Source organism: Dioscorea cayenensis, chromosome 18 (genome assembly GCF_009730915.1).
Source record: "Dioscorea cayenensis subsp. rotundata cultivar TDr96_F1 chromosome 18, TDr96_F1_v2_PseudoChromosome.rev07_lg8_w22 25.fasta, whole genome shotgun sequence".
Classification (NCBI taxonomy): Eukaryota; Viridiplantae; Streptophyta; class Magnoliopsida; order Dioscoreales; family Dioscoreaceae; genus Dioscorea; species Dioscorea cayenensis.
In genome coordinates, this window is record NC_052488.1 from 20,054,391 (window position 1) to 20,071,902 (window position 17,512).

The following is a 17,512-nucleotide window of genomic DNA, read 5'->3' on the forward strand; positions in this document are numbered from 1 at the left end:
AAGAGGTATTGGATGCAAAAAGGAAGCAACTTTTTGGCTTTCTTTTGGCTCTCAATGAAAAGACTACAAGCAGTGAAATAAATCAATTGGAAACAGAGAGAATCATATGACACCCTCTCAAGGCCACAAATAAAAACTTGTGGCTCAGAGCCCTCTTCCTTCTGCTGACGTGGCTTCCTTTCCTCTGTAAATACTAGGATGACAAAGATCATAGAAATACTAGAATGACATTCAAACACAAGAGAAAGAGAGAGACAGAGAGAGAAACAAAATAACAGGGGAAAACAGAGGAAAAACAGAGAAGAAGAGAAGAGGAGAAGAGATGTCAATTGAAAGTGGAGACCCTTCCATCAAGCTCTTTGGAAGGACTATTCCTGTATCTTCATATGGTGAAAATGGCAAGGTGATTCATTTCCTTAGATATAATTATCTTTGTGCTTGCTCTCTGTTTATATTAGTTTAGCAGAAGAGAAACAGGGGAGAATTTGGTTTTGTGCTGAAATATGGCAAGGTGGGTTTTATTTTTAGTTCTGTATGATTTTGATGAGTTTTTATAGCAAGAGTTTATTGAAGTATAGTAACTTTACTTGGTTTTAACTTTAAATTAAAGAGTTCTACTTGTCCTGAACTTCTTCAATGAATTTGACGATTTGAAGGATTAAACTTTAGTTCATCATGCATGGATTGATAATTTTCATTTTCAGGCCACCTGTGAAGCAAACACTGATAACAAAGATGATCAACAGAGTGTTTCATTGACAAATCAAGACAAAAAGATCACAAACTCTAATGAAAAACCTATGAAAAAACCCGACAAGATCTTACCTTGCCCACGTTGCAGCAGTATTGACACCAAGTTTTGCTACTTCAACAACTACAATGTTAATCAACCTCGCCATTTCTGCAGGAACTGTCAGCGTTACTGGACTGCTGGAGGCACAATGCGCAATGTTCCTGTAGGAGCAGGACGACGCAAAAGCAAGAACTCTTCCTTGCACTACAAACACTTGAACATCATCAATCCTTCATGTCCAACGATTCCTATCAATTCTAATGCCACAGTGTTAAGTTTCGGTCCGGATATGCCTCTATGTGAATCAATGGCCTCTTTGTTGAACCTTAAGAACTCTTCTAGTGAAACAGAGAATGCCAAAGAGCATTCGAGTAGTTTTTCGATAGAAACCAATCTGCAAGCTTCTTCAGCGCTGAAGAATTTTCCATGTTTTAATGGTCCACAGTGGCCTATCCAATGGAGTTCGATTCCGATCCCTATGCATTCGACCACCGCTTATTGGACTGTCCCCTGTTTTCCTCCTCTGACTCCTGGTTCATCAGGGACTTCACCAAATTCTCTGGCATTAGGCAAGCATACAAGAGATGGAAGTGTACTAATTAATGGAAACAATTCAGACAAGGGAGACACTCTTAGAAAGAGTGATCCAGAGAGATGTTTATGGATTCCGAAGACACAGAGGATTGATGACCCTGGAGAAGCAGCCAAAAGCTCTGTTTGGGCAACCATCGGTATTAATAATGAGAATGCTGACAGTGTTAATGGTGGAGGATTGTTCAAGGCTTTCCATCCTAAGACCGATAGCAAGAAACATACAGCGGAGGCTTCTCCGGTGTGGCACGCCAATCCTGCCGCTGTCTCTCGATCTCTCAGCTTCCATGAGAACTCATAACTTGAAATCGAACAACATTGAAGCCTGTTCACAGTAGAGGAAATTCACTTTGACTTACATATGTAACTACTTATCACTGATAAAAAAGAGTTTCACATTGTAAATAAATAAACTTTGGCACTTTTTTTTGATGAATCGAATTCATCTGAAGCGATGAAAAATTATTCACTCTGATAACTTTTGGTATGATGAATGAGGAAAAGAAGTCGATGGGCAATGACTTACAAAGCGGCCAGCCAATTTAAGCACTCTTATCCTCTGTCATCAATTCATTGGAGAAACTCACATAAAGTAACACAGCATTGCGCTTCAAAAAGACTCCACTCTGCAAAAGCAGAGCATGAGTGCACTTATCCATCAAAGCCAAGAAGTGGAAGGGAGATGGTGGCCAATCTATAAATTAACATAAGCATGAATGCCATAAATTCATGTCATCAAAAGCTCTTCTTGGTGAAATAGAGAAAAGGAAAGTAAAATTGAGGTGGTAAAAGATAAGAATAAAAACCCAAAGTTAAAGCTAACAATTATCTACTTCATGTACATAAAGCTCTTTCCAGCAAGAATGCAATAGAATAAGATAAAGCTAACGATTATCTACTTCGAGTGGATGAAGCTCTTTTCAGCAAGAATTCAATAAAATAAGATAAATAAGATTACCAGGTTCATTCTTCTTCCTCCTTCTTCTTATGCTCATTCCAACTATTTTATCACTCTCCTTCACTGACTTATTTTAAGGAGATTAATCTCTAGTTTGTTCTACTTGTTCCAATTGTTAACTTTTCAGAAGTTAAGGATATGGAGGGAGATGGTGGAAGTGGTAATGGATCACAAGGACCAAGAAGGCAGCACAAACCAGAGAGGTTAGCTATCAACCCTCCTTCAGGATCTTCATTCTGACCTTAAGCTTCAATTCATGCCCTAATATGAATACTAGTATTGGCTTTTCTCTATTAGATTTCGTTATTCAAAGACTATTATTCAATCTGTAATTTCAGATGTTGGTGAAATCCATTGATGACAACTAGAAGCTTCAATTCATCCTAATATGATTTTTTCCTTTTCTTTTTTTGGCTGCAGAAAATAAGTTATGCAAAAATATTTGCAATAATTCCACTAGGAAACTTGATGCGGGAAAAATTGGCATGATTTCTGCTATAATCGGATGATAGGCCAGCAAGTCTGGAGATTTTAAAAACTTGAAAGATTTCTTATTAAATTCTCCATCTACAACACTTATAATCACATGATTTAATCTTGAATCAAATGCAAGAGTCATCAATGAGATAACAAAGGATTAGATTTGTCCTGAGATAAATAGGGTAATGTCAACATAAATTTTGATGACAGGATGATATCCTTTAAGCATAATGCTAAAAATAAAATACATACTGCATTACAAATGTGTAAAGTGGACGATGATCAATATTGTAAGAGAGCAGAAGTTGAACATGTTTTTGCGGAGATTGAGTATCACAATGAAAGTATGGTGCAATGTCCCATTACCGACAGTCATGCAAGTTGGCATTTGATCACTAAACCAGCAGTTTCTGTTGCAAGTGCAGAGATATTAACTAGTTTTCTCCCTGTCAAATTAATTTGAAATTTGTCATTGGATGCTACAACCACCAGAGTCTTGCGCACGACGGACATTACCAAAGGCTGAGAGTTCTAAAAGATCCATGTCTCGGCCTGCAAACATTGGATACCAAGAATTATAAGAAATGGAAGTGACCGGATGTGATGGTGAAAACATTTCAGTACCTGAAACTCTGCAGTAAGCACTCTTCTGAATGAGTTCTGCTTTGGTTAGCTCAGTTTTATTCCCTTTTGATCTATTCACAGTAGCCTGGCAAATATATTTTATCAGATCAAGTGAAATGACAAAACAATATTAACAAACTAACCATACATGCACTACCAACAAATTGTCAACCTTATAATGTATAATAACTGAACACAAAAGCTAGAGTTGTTTTAACTTCTTTCCCTTCATCATCTGTCTTTAATTTGAAATTGATTCTAAGTAGTTGTATAAGCATAAACAAGTTGGCAAAAATCTATGTGAAGCCAAAAATTAAAATGCTGAACATTCAAACCTTTTAATAGTATAAAAATCACTACACAGACCCTAACCATCGATAAAAAAATGCAATTTTGTCACTCAAAAGAACTTCAGCCCCATAAGTAACATTCACATAAAGCCATAGGGAGAATGCGCTTACAAATAAAAAGGAAGAAAACAGAAAACTTTACCTGCAATACCTGGCAATTCTCCAAAGTGCTCTTCCCACCCTGGGATTTGAACATGTTAGAGAACGAATGCAAAATAACTAATTAGTTTATTATATATTGCAGGTAAAATCATCAAATAAGATCATATTTTCTTTCCTGGATAAGTCCAGACTACAGAAACATTGCTTCTCTCTCAACAATGAATTCTATAATTTTCACATTAATATTTCTCTTAGCTTTAGATTACAATAAGAATCATGACAATCATACTCTGTGAAACATATATAACATTACAGATTGAAGTTTGAACAGGATCCATGATTAACATATGCTACATTGTTGTTGCATTAGAAAACATACAACTCTTTTTTTGCTTCATAGTTATGTCTAAAAAATAGAGAAATTATTTCAACAGAATCTACAATGAATATGTGCTTCACTCCAAACAACAAACTAAACTAAACTAATTTCTAACGCTGCTCAAAGCTAGTATAAAACAACAAACTAAACTGATTGCTACACCATAGCCATTGATTCAACACATTTAAAGGTTTCCTAACAATTCAGTTCTCTCTCTTAAAAATTGCATATCATTTTGTTCTCTACTTCTCTCACTCAATCACCTTCAAACAATTGCAATGCAGAAAACATCATTCACACTTTTTTTTACTAACAAAATCTACGCAGTACCATAATAAATGGTAAAACATCTCCAGAGAATTATTTGTATAGTTCAACGAAAAGGATTCATACAATTCATAAATTCATTAACAGAAATGGGGAAAAAAGAAGGACTTTCAGATGAAAAACTAAAACCAGACAACAAAATATTCTTAAAAATTGAGGGAAAATTATTATTATTATTTTTTTTTTTAAAAAAAAGAAAAAGAAATCAAGGAACACAGACATAGAAATAGGTAAAAATCGCACCTTTGAGTAAGGAACAATGTGATCGTAGTCATGACAAAGGCATCCAGGGCATCCAACGAGCTTCCGAAAGACGATGTTGCCGAGGGCGTCGCGGCGCCATCGGTCAGGATCTCGGCCCTTCACCTTCTCAGCCTTATCCCAGCACTGCTGCTTCACGCTATACGGGAAGCTCCTTGGGTTCGCCGCGCTTCGGCCTCCGACGCCGACAAACAGTTCCGAGTCCTCATCGTCAGCGAGGAAAACGGGGTCCTCAACGAGAGAAGCCGGGAGCCTCGTGGACGACAGAGGGCCGGAGCTGGCGATCGATTCTCCGGCCGGTCGGGAGCGTCTAGGGGAGCCGGTTCCGGCGCCGGCACCGGCGCTTTTCCTCCCGCCATCTCTCCTCGGCCTCATACCTCGCCGCTATTCCGATCCAGATTACTCTCGTTCTTTTTTTTTCACTATTATTTTTTTCACAAAAATATCATGTGTTTTTTCGGCTGAATTATCTATTATCCAAAATATATTTAAAAAAATAATTCAAAAGTTAGCAATAAAAATTATTTTTACATACGGATTACATCTCAAAATCATTTGTGATACCGACAAACTCTTAATTTAGTGGTACCAAATCCATTATATAAAGTTCTTGTTTTGGGAAAATTCAGGATCGAAACTTTCGTATGATGATTGGTGAAGGTATGATATTGTTAAGCTCATAGATGCGTTTTATATCAGTGCATATTTTTTACTATTAATCTTAAAATAAGGTACTATTTATTCAGTGTAAAAAAAAAAATCATTTATGATATAAACCTTCGCCGTGTTTAGACCAACTTGCTATTATTCATAAATTGTTTTGTTGTTTATTTATTTTTTTAAAAATTTGAATGAGGATTAAAAATTAGTGAGATGACAAGTAATTTAAATAAAATTAAAGAATTTAATTTTTGATTAACTAATTTTTTACGTAAAAATAGGTAAATCATCGTTTTATTAAAAATAAAAATAATTACTATTATATATTCCATATGATCTATTAATAGTGGAAAAAACTGTTAAAAAGAACTAATAAGTATGAGTTGTGTAACTTATTTACATGGAAAAAAATATCCACAATTTATTTATAAGTATAAAAAAAAGCCCAATTGTTTTTAAAAATATATGGAACCTATCGACATGCAAGAAAGATACCCAAAATTTATTTATAAGCACAAAAACACAACCCAATTTTTTTAAAAATGTAATTTGAATGTAACAAAGACTATCTTATTTTTTTATGACGAGTAATTTTCAAATTATTAAATTAGTTACACATGTCTGGATCCATCACCCTTAAATAATCCCTTAAAACTTCAATGCTAGTATAGTAAAAAATATACATATTAATTGAGAATTAATCGTTAAACCTTCAACTAAAACTTAAATCTTCATACTATTGTTTTTTTCCAGTGAAACTTAAATCTTCACCTCAAAACTTTAATGCTAGTATTTGTTACTATTATTTTATCCAATAAAATTTAAATTCGATTCTCTTATAAATTTTCATACTATTGTTTTTCATAATAAAGTCAATACCACTAGACTATGAATTTTTAGATATTTTTTCATATATATATATATATATATCAGGAGTCATTCCTCCAAATTTTTTTTTTCATCCAAATCAAAACATATCAAGCAACAATGTAGAAAACATCATCAAACATCACCTTTATAATAATAATAATAATAATAATAATAATAATAATACTTACTTTCTCTTTGAGATACTTTTCTCTGTTTCAATCTCATCAAGAGGCGAAACATAAAAGAAGAAAAAGTGTATTGAAAATGGGGGACTTGGAGATGGTTATTATCCAAAGAAGAAGAAAAGGTGGGGGAGATGTAAGGCATGTTTGAAGATGAGGAGCCAAGGTTGGAGCAAGTGAATATGGATTTTTTTTGTTTGTTTGACGAGAAGGGTGGTGGTTTCATTGATGAAGTTGCTGAGGACTTTTGTTTAATGAATGCAGGACCATCATGCTCTATGTTTAATTGGGATGAGGACAATGATTTGGGTCCATTGATTTCAATGAGTTTGTCAACATCATGCTGATTTTTTCTTCTTTCTTTATTATTTTCCTGCACTTTGATTAATTTGTATTAAAAAAAAACTATTAAAATTTAATAGCAGAAATACAATCTCAAAAAGACCTTGGATATATATATATACATATATATTTATACCATGCGTTGACCAATTAGTTCTTAATAGTATAACAATTGAGGAAAGAATCAAATTAAGAAGATACTGTTGCAAGTGTCAAAAAATTTAACAAAATCCGTATAAAATACTTGCAAAAAAAAAAATTGAAGAATTATATGTGTGCACATAAATTAAAATATGCCACATAAATTTATAAGATGTGAAGTTAAAATAAAACCAAAACATTAGTCTATAAAAAATAGGAATGTGCATCGTTTTTTATCTTTTTTGTTTTTTGTTATTTCTCTGTGTTTTTTGTCCTTTCCACAGTGAGTGGATGTGTTGTTATCGTTATTTTTTTTAAAAGAATGTGATTTATTTTTTTTTAAGTAAAAGTTACACCTAAAAAATAATTTCCAAGTAGATTATCTATTTTAAAGAACATGGTGAAAAATTCTCCCTTAAACCAAGTATTAACTAATAAGTTATTTCACTGGAATTGAGGGATGAATTCAAAAGAGTTATTTTACTCTATGCGGTAATATTTATTGTGACAGATTAATTGACTGACAAAGAATTTAAAAATATTTATTAATAAAAAAAATTAACCATGTAATGACCACTATATACTGTAGTCATAGATAATGTAATTGTCATCATGAGTTAAAAAATGTTCAAGATAAAATTGAACATGCAGGTAGACAGATAACTTATTTATAGCATATTTTTACTACATAATGTGAGTGGAAGTGTGGAACAACGTTGTAGAGACACTAAAAAATAAACAATTTTCATTTAAATACAAAATCTAGCATTTATTTTTGGGCATCAATATTGTTTTTATTTGTTCAGTAAGACTGAATGAACCACAATACATTAAATAAGGAGCATATAATATATATATATATATATGTATATCAGTAATAATATCTTTCTTAATTTTACAGTAAAACTTTATCATTATTACATTAACACCACTTAGCTTATTTATTTATTTATTAAGAAAAATTAAATAAAAGATAAAAAAGACATTAAACTTTACCATTTATTTATTTACCATCAAACATAACCTTAATTTATTGTATTCCACTTCCAACCTCCATTGTGTCTGATGAACTCACTAATATAATATTTGAGTGATGGTTTTCTAGAGCAGATAAAATTATTTCGACATTATTTATCTATTTACATGTGAAAATTCTGCCTATATATCCCTAACGATCTTTCACTATATTTACCTTTTGTACATTTGTCTAATCACCGCTTTGTTATTACAACCGATTACTACAGTTTTATTTTATTTTGTCTTTTATATTTGTTTTTTAGTTTTTGTTCATCTATTCTCTGATCATGTGTTTGTATCCTTTTGTTGTTATTACTTATTAGTATATGTGAGATAGTTTTATCCATTTTTATCATATATATATATATATATATATAAACCATAACATGTGTAAAAAATAACCCCTACCAGATATCTTAGAAAAGAAGATAATAAAACTATTTTGAAAAACTTTATGTAAAGATGTTGCTTCAAAAGACTTAGCATCAACACAAAATCTTTTTCAAAGAAATAATATAACAATTGTTTTATTAAAAGAAAATTTTGAACAACCATATTATTACCAAATTTATGATAATATATATAGTTGGTATTTCATTTCTCCATTCAAAATGTATAGTTCTTTATTATTATTTTTTAAAGTACAAATTACTCTTCAATTAATTTATTGACACCATCAATGAACACAAGAGTTGTTGCAGCACCTGTCTTCAATTTTTTTTTTCTCTATCCACTTCTTTTGATTCTGAAAAAGGCCTAGTAGTTTCAGGGCTATGCTAACTTAGATCAAATGAGTGGCTTGAGCTTTCAATCACTGAAGTCTGAATGGGAATTATATGATTCTTTTCATATAACAAGTTTGTGGGGGGCACAACCACAAAACACTAAAATCTATTGCCCTGACCAGTGGAAGCACTTTTTCTCTGCAAAAAACAAAATAAAGAAGTGAGGAAAAAAAAAAGGAGCTCTTTTTGAGTACTGTGATCATTTTATAGATTGGTCTCCAGTTCATCAGCTGAAGATGAACTCAAGCTTTCAACCAGTACTCTCTCTTTCATCTTCATTATATGCTTGTCATGATGTTTTGGGTGTATCCAATCCAATCAAAGGATTAAAATACTGAAAAGTTGCCTTGCCTTTTGCTGTGGTTTCTCTCTTCTTGTTCTTGCAGAGCAGCTGAGCAGGCACTCATTCTTTAAAAGTAATAATAAAATCTCATCAGTAGACCAAAAAACACAAGAAATATAATATATTAAAGGTGAAAGAGTTGGTAGATTTTAGTTGTGTTATGTGGAGATATATATCTTGCATCATTTCTTCTTGGCTTAGGAGGAGGTTAATTATCTTTGGTTTTTCAGTTAATTTTTTCTGACAAACATAAATATGTAATTTATATATTAAAAAATACATATTTACTAATAACATTTTGACCATAAACCGTGGGCTATGCCACTGGTAATTATCTGTGCTTGTGATTGAGAGGTCTCGAGTGCGAACCTCCCAAATTACAACTCACTTTTTTTGGGCCCCCTGTGGAAGTTATATATATATATATATTTAAAAAGTTATGCACTTAATTATTTCTTGGATATTACTATTAGTATTTGCTTTTTGAAAAACAAAAAAAAGGGAATACAAAAGTCAAGGGTAGAAAGGGGAATAAATACTAGAGAATACAAACGACAAAGATAGAACAAGGACCATCACATAATCACCAAAAGTAAAGAAGTACGACGCTTGGGAGATTGCTGAGGGAGAGATTGGTGATACTTTTCCTTTATTTTTTAATTTTTTATAAAAAAAAAATCTCTCTAATAGATATTGAATAGTAGAAGTTTGTAGTTAATTGAGAAAAGAAAGATGTGTATTTATTTAAGAATACTTTTAACATGTGAGATATATTTCATAAAAGATTAATAAAAACACATGATCTAATCGTTTATTTTAATTATCTAGTTCGTACTATTGATTTATTAAAAAAAAAAGAAAAAAAAGTGATGTTTAATTCGGAAGGCATTGATGCAGTTGTGGTGCAGTCTGGGCTATGTGTTGACATGTTATGTACTAACTAGTTCAGTAGTAAGGGTCAAATATCATCAGAAAATAATTAGTTCAGCAACATTTGATATCATTTTTTGCTAGTCTTGTAACCCACTGACTGAATAAACAAAGAAAAATAGAAAGGCACCAACCTTTTCCCAACTTCACAAAAATTTTCCATTCATAAATAAACCACTTAAAATTACATGCAAGGATGTAGTTAACTCAAAATACAGATAAATTTAACATATCAGCATTTTAACAAACTAATGAACTATTAGTTCAAATTAAACATGTCCCACTCCAAGGAAATCTATGAAGTGTGGTGAGCTTGTTGTTGCTTCACAAGATGATGATTCATTAGTTATAATGCTTGATTGATAGCTTGTTTGCTGCTGTTGCTGTTGTTGTTGCTGTTGGTGCTGCACTACTGTTGTCATTAATGGATAACAATGTTCATGTTGCTGAAAGCCATGGTTTCCATTAATGTTTCTCATCCCATGAACTTTAGTTTCTGAAATAAAAGATGGAAAAAGAATGAACAAATTAATAATGCAACTTTGGTAAAAAGACAAGAAAAAGAAAATGAGAACATACCATTATGGTTGAGCTTCTTCTTCCTGTGAGAACTGGATTGTTCTCTGTACTTCCTGGCCATGATAACATGCCAGTGATTCTTGACTGCATTGTCAGTTCTACCAGGAAAGAGTCTTGCAATCATAGCCCATTTGTTGCCATAAAATCTATGTGCAGCCATGAGTTTCTCTTCTTCTTCTTCACTGAATGCCATCTTGTTGATCCTTGGATCAAGCTGGTTGAACCATCTAAGTCTACAGCTCTTCCCTTTTTGTTTCACAAGATTGAAAAAAAAAAGTCAAAAAACAATGAGAAGAAGATCCAGTTTCAAGAAGAGTTTTAGACAAATGAAAACAAATGTGTTTGAAAATATATATTTATGATTACCTGATCTTCCTTCAAGCTTTTCAGCAATGAGGTTCCAGTTTTGAGGACCATAATGAGCAACAAGCTCTCTAAGTTTGGAGTCCTCTGCAGGCCTCCAATGGCCTCTTGCACAAAGCTTTGTTTCTCTCTCAGTTGTTTTAATTGAAAGAGAGAACATCTCTTGAATCTCTCCATGATCTCCTGTACACTGTTGCAGAGTCATTCTCTATTCTTCTTCTTCTTCTTCTTCTTCTTCTTCTTCTTCTCACTTATTAGAGAGAGAGAGAGAGAGAGAGAGAGACAGAGAGAGAGAGAGAGAGAGCAAAAGGGAAAGGAATGAATGAATGAATGAATACTGATGTGAAGTAGTAGTAGTAGTAGCAATATAGTATAATAAAAAAGCTTCCAATTCCTAACAATCAATCCATCATGTAACCACACGTGTGGTTGTCATTTCAGCAAAATTATTTGTGCGAAATATATGCATTTATTTTTTTTCATTTTTCTTTTTTCAAAACCAATTCAAGACTGCAACTGGAATGTACTCTATGCTGCAGTGGAAGCACAGAGAGAGAGAGAGAGAGAGAGAGAGAGAGAGAGAGAGAACTGCTGTGCATTCAAAGTTTGCAGTAATGGAGAACAACCTTACTGAAAATCAACTTAAATGAATGAATGAATTCTTTTTTCTTCTCTTATTATATATATTTTTTTATGTATTTACAAATATATATTGAATGTGCATTAATGAAATTAAGATCAAAACCTGCCCTCTGAAACAAGCATTGAATTATGCCTGCAGTCCATCTGTTCAGAAAAGAACATCACACAAAGACACACATAAGAAGAAGATTAGCATTGCTCCAAAATCACATGAAGATATCAAGGTACAAACACTCTTTGCTCTGTTCCACAATTGGAAAAAGCAACCATGGATGCATTTATTAATTTTGACACCACTTGCTCTGAGTGTGTTCATATTTGTGGTTAAAAATTTAAGGAGATTAAATAGAATAAAAAATAAGGAAAAAAAATTATTATTATTATAATATAAATAGAGTGTACTCATATTTATATATAAAGAGTATTTTATAAGAATTTCGAACCTTTGACTTTTGGTTTACAAGAGAAATGAAATATTAAATTATAAAATAAAGCTAGTATAATTGGGAGAGAAAAATAAAAATAAAAATAAAAAAGTTTATGTCAGAGATTATTTTTTTGTATAAGATCTTTTATAAAATTTTTGAATGTAAAGATTATTTTTTAGATTATGGGAAAATAGAACAATTTACAACTTGCGATTGTTTTCTAGATAGTACAAGTTGCTTCTATCTATGCCCTTAATTCTTTGTTGGTTTTTTATTAGACTTTAATTACACCATTGGTGAACGCTAAAACCTTTAATTTTGTTTATCTTGCAAGTTGTATGTTTGTTTGATTATTTGTAATTGTCTTTATTTAAAAAAAACAACGGAGAAACAAATAAAATTAAAAGTGAGAATATAATTGTGTGGTTTATTTACTACTATTATAATCATTAAAAATGGGACCGTGAGGAGATCAACTCCTTTTGAGTGACTAAATGTGCCATCAGTTCTTAGGCTTCGAAACCTCTTTACTCATGTAATCTGCTGGACTATTATAATTGAACAGAATAATTGTATCTTCTCTTGTAAAGTATTATTACAATTTTCAATTATTTGCAAAATTGACTGTATGTTTATTACTTTAATAAATGTAGATTTTAAAAAATCACACTTGAGGAGTCACTCTTACAATCAAACAAAACCTCAAGTTCCTAAGACCCTTGACATTCTCACCTGAAGGATCTAGCAATTCCTAGCGTGATCCTCCGGACTCAACTATCTAACAATAATCGTTTCTATTTTTATTTCATTTTCCTTGTAGTCTTGCTTGTCCACCTACGGTGAAAGTAATTATTTATATATATATTTGCTTGGTTTTGCTTTGTTTTTAGCTGGTGGTTGTTATATTCTTGTTGTTGTGTATTATTTTTATTTTCAATAAATTGTGATTAGTCCATTTTTCTATAAAAAAAAATCATTAGTTGTTAATGAGTTAAACTAATATAGGACCTCTCTCTCCATCTCCGTTAAAGAGGTCTACTTTCGATCGTTTGTCTGTCCACAGTACTACCTCTATTGTTTTCTTCTACCTTCCACCCCTTATTGATCACTTTTTAATTATCTATCATGTTATATTTTTAGTTATTTTATCTCTCTTTGTAATTTTGTCTCTATCATACGTTGTACTGTTGACTAACTTTAATGTAAGTTTCTGAATTTTTTTTTTTTTATAAAGAAAAGAGAGTTAAATTTGCATATTTAACCCTTAGTACAAACCAACAGATTCCAATATATATATAAGATAGCACGTTTAGGAAGGGGGAGGGGGGTCAACAATATGGTATTGAGTGATTACTATCTGAAAATGAAATTTCAATGATATATGAATTGTTAGCTTTAGATTGATGGGTTTGTTTTCTTGTTGATTCTATTGTAAGTAGGTGAAACAATCATACTTTTTTTCCAATTAGTTATATAGTCTTGTAGCTTTGATTTTCATTTTGCATCATTCCTTTTATTGTCACTATGCTTGGGCCTGAATGGCCTGTTAGGTGGTCAATGCTAGCCCTCTCTCTCTCTCTCTCTCTCTCTCTCTCTCTCTATATATATATATATATATATATCTATGTACATATCTATGTGACTTTGTAGGGTTTTGTGTACGTGACTAAAGTTTGATTGAACGTGTATTTCTTTAACGCCTCAATATTTTTAGAGCTTTGAGCCCCACAAAAGTATCATGCAAAGGCTTAAAGTTGTTATTTCACTAATATTGTTCTTTAGATTGGGAAAAGAAAGTAAAATAAATACATTTTTTTGTTACAATATTTGGTTAGATTATACCCACAAGCTCCCAAAAGAATTAGGCTAAAACTTAATGACCAAGTAATTTATTAGTAACCGGATTCCCATTAGAACTCTTCATAAATGATGAGAGTTTGAATCATGAGTAAAGACACATTTATGGGAGTATAAGCTTTGGTTGTGTGCGGAATGGTCCCAGCACCCATATATGTGCAGACCCTGCCCCACTTGCTCCACCGAGATTTGTGCATGACTCTACCTTTTTTAGCGATCTAGCCATGCATCTTGGTAAAATAAATAAATAAATAATATGGGCACCGACTAATTCTATTGAACCTCTCTTCTCGTCGTCGCAGATGGCCCTTATTCTCCTCAATTCCTATTTAGTTTCATGTATCAACTTCACCTCTAGTGAACACGTAACCAACTTTTGGTCTATTGATTTCTCCTCATCGGTTTTTTTATTAAAGTGGATAAACTACAAATTTATTGAAATAGAAGAGCATCAAGCACAACAATAATAACATAAAAGAAACTTGCAATAACAAACCAGAAAACCAAAGAGAAGAATTCAGTCACTAGAGGTGATAAACTCCTAATAGAAAATGGAAAAAAACACAAAAAGAGGCAAAACACAACTGAGAGGAAAGAGTCCACAAGGAGGTGACAAAGGTCTAGTCAGACTGCCAAAAACTTCGGCTAGATCAGGCGAAGACTACTCTATGTCGTTGGAATTCCCTCTGGCCTCACATTCAGGAAAAACGAGCAAGCATTTCAACTTTTGAGTTGATTCTGCTTGAACTTAGAGCGGGTCCCTAGCTGCAGAAATCCAATCCAGTAACATGTGAATTATTTTAATGATTACTGAACGTGAATTCATAGCATGAAAAGTAAATATTCGCTTGTTTCTTTCAAGCCAAATGTTTCAAAAAATTGCTCGGACAAGAAGGTCCCACATGGTTCTTTATCAAACATCTATGGATGAAATCCAGGAAGACCATACCTCTGAGATAACCTTAGAATGAGAAGGTAAGTTTAATATTTGTTTAAAAAAGGCCCAAATCCTATCGGCAAAGTCACAGTGAATTAGGAGATGATATGTAGATTCTGAAGATCTATGACATAAAACACAAGTATTCGTTGTAATTTGCGTGTTACAACCTTTTTTGGCTAAATTATCCTGGGTTAGAATTTCTGTTCTCACAAGATAGCCAACAAAAGAGAGTGATTTTACTTGGACAACTCAATTTCCAGTAAGAAGAATATAAGGCACTGCGCGTTCCTCCATCTATAAGGAATTTATAGAAAGATCGAATTGAGTAGCCTCCATTTTTTTCAAGATTCCAGGTTTTAACATTCTCTTGATCACTGGAACAGTCTGGGATGGATGTCAAGAAATGTAAAATCTCGAAGGAGGTTGTTTGAAAAAGCAGATTCTGCAGAGAAGCATTTTGAGTAAGTTGTCTAATAGTTATCCTGGGAAAGTTCGAATTATTAAAGAGGTTGACCCAAATGTCTTTGGGTGCTCTACCCTTGACCCAGTTGTCAAACCACAACAATGTAGAATCTCCATTTTTTCACATTTTTAGAAGTACAAAATTGAAAGACATGTAAGATCGACCGAATACCTGCCCAGAATAAGGAATTATACCTAGCTGATGAGTGAAGTAGTGTTCCTAGGTGCCCTTCGTTTAGGTAATTAGCTTGAATTATTTTGGACCAACAACCTTTACCGCCTGAGAAAATTTTCCACCACTATTTACCTAGGAGAGCTTTGTTGAATTCAAAAAGATTTAAAATTTCCCACCCTCCCATTTCACGAGGTCTGCAAATTCTTTTCCAGTCTACTAGTCTCATTCCTTTTGATCCCAGATCCGGGCATTTCCAAAGAAAGTCTCTTTGGATTTTATCAATCTCTTTGATCACCCATATTGGAAGTTAGAAAACATACATCCAATAGGTAGGAATTGAAGTAAGAATGGAGTTCAGTAGGGTGAGGCGACCCCCTAAAGAAAGGTAGTAGGCCTTCCAGGATGAAAGTTTTGAACGAACCATAAGTATCAATTTCATCCAGTCTTGTCTCCTAGGATGCCTACCTAAGATTGGGACCCCTAAGTAAGTGATAGGTAAGCAATCTCTTTTGCAGTTAAGAATCGTAGCTGAGGAAGCATTAGGTTGAAATCCATAGTTAGTGGAGACTAGACAACTCTTTAAGAAAATAATTGTAAGACCAGAGGCATCTTCAAATAGATAAAGAATCAGCTTGATAATTCGGAGGTCTTCCTGTCCTCCTGCTAAGAAGATTATTAGGTCATCTGCATATTGAAAATGATAGATCTTTGTCTCTCCTTCCAATGTTACTCCCAGTAAGACTCTGGAACACAACGCTTTAGAAACATGGCGCTCAGGGTATCTGCTGCGAGAGCAAAGAGCAAGGGTATAAGGGAATCTCCTTATCTTAGACCTCGCTTATGTGTAATATAGCCATGTTGCTCCCCATTGACTAGAACTTTAGCCTTAGCTGAGCTCAGAATATTCAAAATCCAGGAAGCCCACCGAGGCCTAAAACCTCTTTGCCGCTAGAATGTCCAGTAAAAAATTCCAATCTAAAGAGTCAAAAGTTTTTTGAAAATCTACTTTAAAACCATAGCCTAGAAGCTTTTGTTTTTGAAGATTGAAAATTAGTTCTTGGGCAGCAATAATATTATCAGCTATACATCTACCTTTGATGAACGCTGATTGTGAATCATCCACAAGTAAGTATATGACCTTACTTAACCTATTAGCCAAAATCTGAAAAATGATTTTACAAGAAGAATTTATTAGGCTAATAGTGTGGTAATCATTAACGAATTCAGGTGGATTTGTCTTTGCGATGAGTGCAATGTTCACCCAGTTTAGACGTTCAAGGTTCACCCTTCCCTCAAAGAAAATAAAGAAAAGAAAGTGCAAGTGCACGGGTTGTCAAAGTAATAAAGTACCCCGGTGAGTGGGATAGTCGTATCCATAGGGAATAGTGCTCGGAAACACAAGTATTGCTATTTAACTATAGTGAAAACGATTGATGAGTTATGTGAACAATATTAATGCAAATGAAAATAAAGAAAAGAAAAGAGAGCGCAATAGGAATAAAGAGAGGTAATTGATAAAAAGATGGGGCACCCGGACATTGCTCCCCTAAGACTATTGCTTCAAGTGCAAGACTAATCATTATACCTCCTAATTGGCGTTGAATGAGTCATGGAAATACAAAGTCACACGGTCCAAAACCTAAGGTCAACCGTAACTAACCCTTACCCTATGCCCCGACGGAAATGGATACTCTCGATGCCTCATACTGTGTAGGGTTGCTTGAAGCTCTAGGGATTTCAAGTGATAAACCCTATTCCCTAATATAGATCTAACTCTTTGGTCTAGGAGAAAGGCCCCTAGTCACAATTAAGCTCCAGTACTAAGGATTACTTCAACACTTCACTCTGTTGCTCACGCAACTAAGCTCCAGTGGAGTTTGTTTCTTGGCACTTCACTCTATCATGACCGCAAAGAACTCTTGGAACATGGG

General features: G+C 33.3%; 3 protein-coding genes across 5 annotated transcripts; 1 reads left to right on the forward strand and 2 right to left on the reverse strand.

The window, feature by feature from the left end:
- The first annotated feature begins 245 nt into the window (after positions 1 to 245).
- Positions 246 to 1,853, forward strand: LOC120282274 (cyclic dof factor 2-like). The gene is made up of 2 exons (XM_039289046.1): positions 246 to 403; positions 705 to 1,853. Exons 1-2 carry the CDS (start codon positions 323 to 325, stop codon positions 1,683 to 1,685), a joined length of 1,062 nt encoding a protein of 353 aa, XP_039144980.1. The 5' UTR covers positions 246 to 322; the 3' UTR covers positions 1,686 to 1,853.
- LOC120282275 lies at positions 1,568 to 5,300 on the reverse strand. Of its 3 annotated transcripts, none has more exons than XR_005542923.1 (6): positions 4,848 to 5,300; positions 3,939 to 3,977; positions 3,447 to 3,531; positions 3,189 to 3,374; positions 1,911 to 2,010; positions 1,568 to 1,709 (listed from the first exon to the last, which is right to left on the reverse strand). XR_005542923.1 is itself a non-coding variant. In XM_039289047.1 (4 exons), the coding sequence occupies exons 1-4, from the start codon at positions 5,238 to 5,240 to the stop codon at positions 3,292 to 3,294; spliced, it is 600 nt and encodes a 199-aa protein (XP_039144981.1). In that variant the 5' UTR covers positions 5,241 to 5,300; the 3' UTR covers positions 2,965 to 3,291. The 3 variants fall into 3 exon arrangements, 1 of the variants encoding a protein (XP_039144981.1); XR_005542924.1 differs by having other exon boundaries at positions 1,911 to 2,078; XM_039289047.1 differs by lacking the exons at positions 1,568 to 1,709; positions 1,911 to 2,010 and having other exon boundaries at positions 2,965 to 3,374.
- A 5,032-nt stretch (positions 5,301 to 10,332) lies between these two features.
- Positions 10,333 to 11,326, reverse strand: LOC120282622 (transcription factor CSA-like). Its single transcript, XM_039289457.1, has 3 exons — positions 11,081 to 11,326; positions 10,715 to 10,960; positions 10,333 to 10,631 (listed from the first exon to the last, which is right to left on the reverse strand). Exons 1-3 carry the CDS (start codon positions 11,280 to 11,282, stop codon positions 10,405 to 10,407), a joined length of 675 nt encoding a protein of 224 aa, XP_039145391.1. The 5' UTR covers positions 11,283 to 11,326; the 3' UTR covers positions 10,333 to 10,404.
- Between the last annotated feature and the right edge of the window lie 6,186 nt (positions 11,327 to 17,512).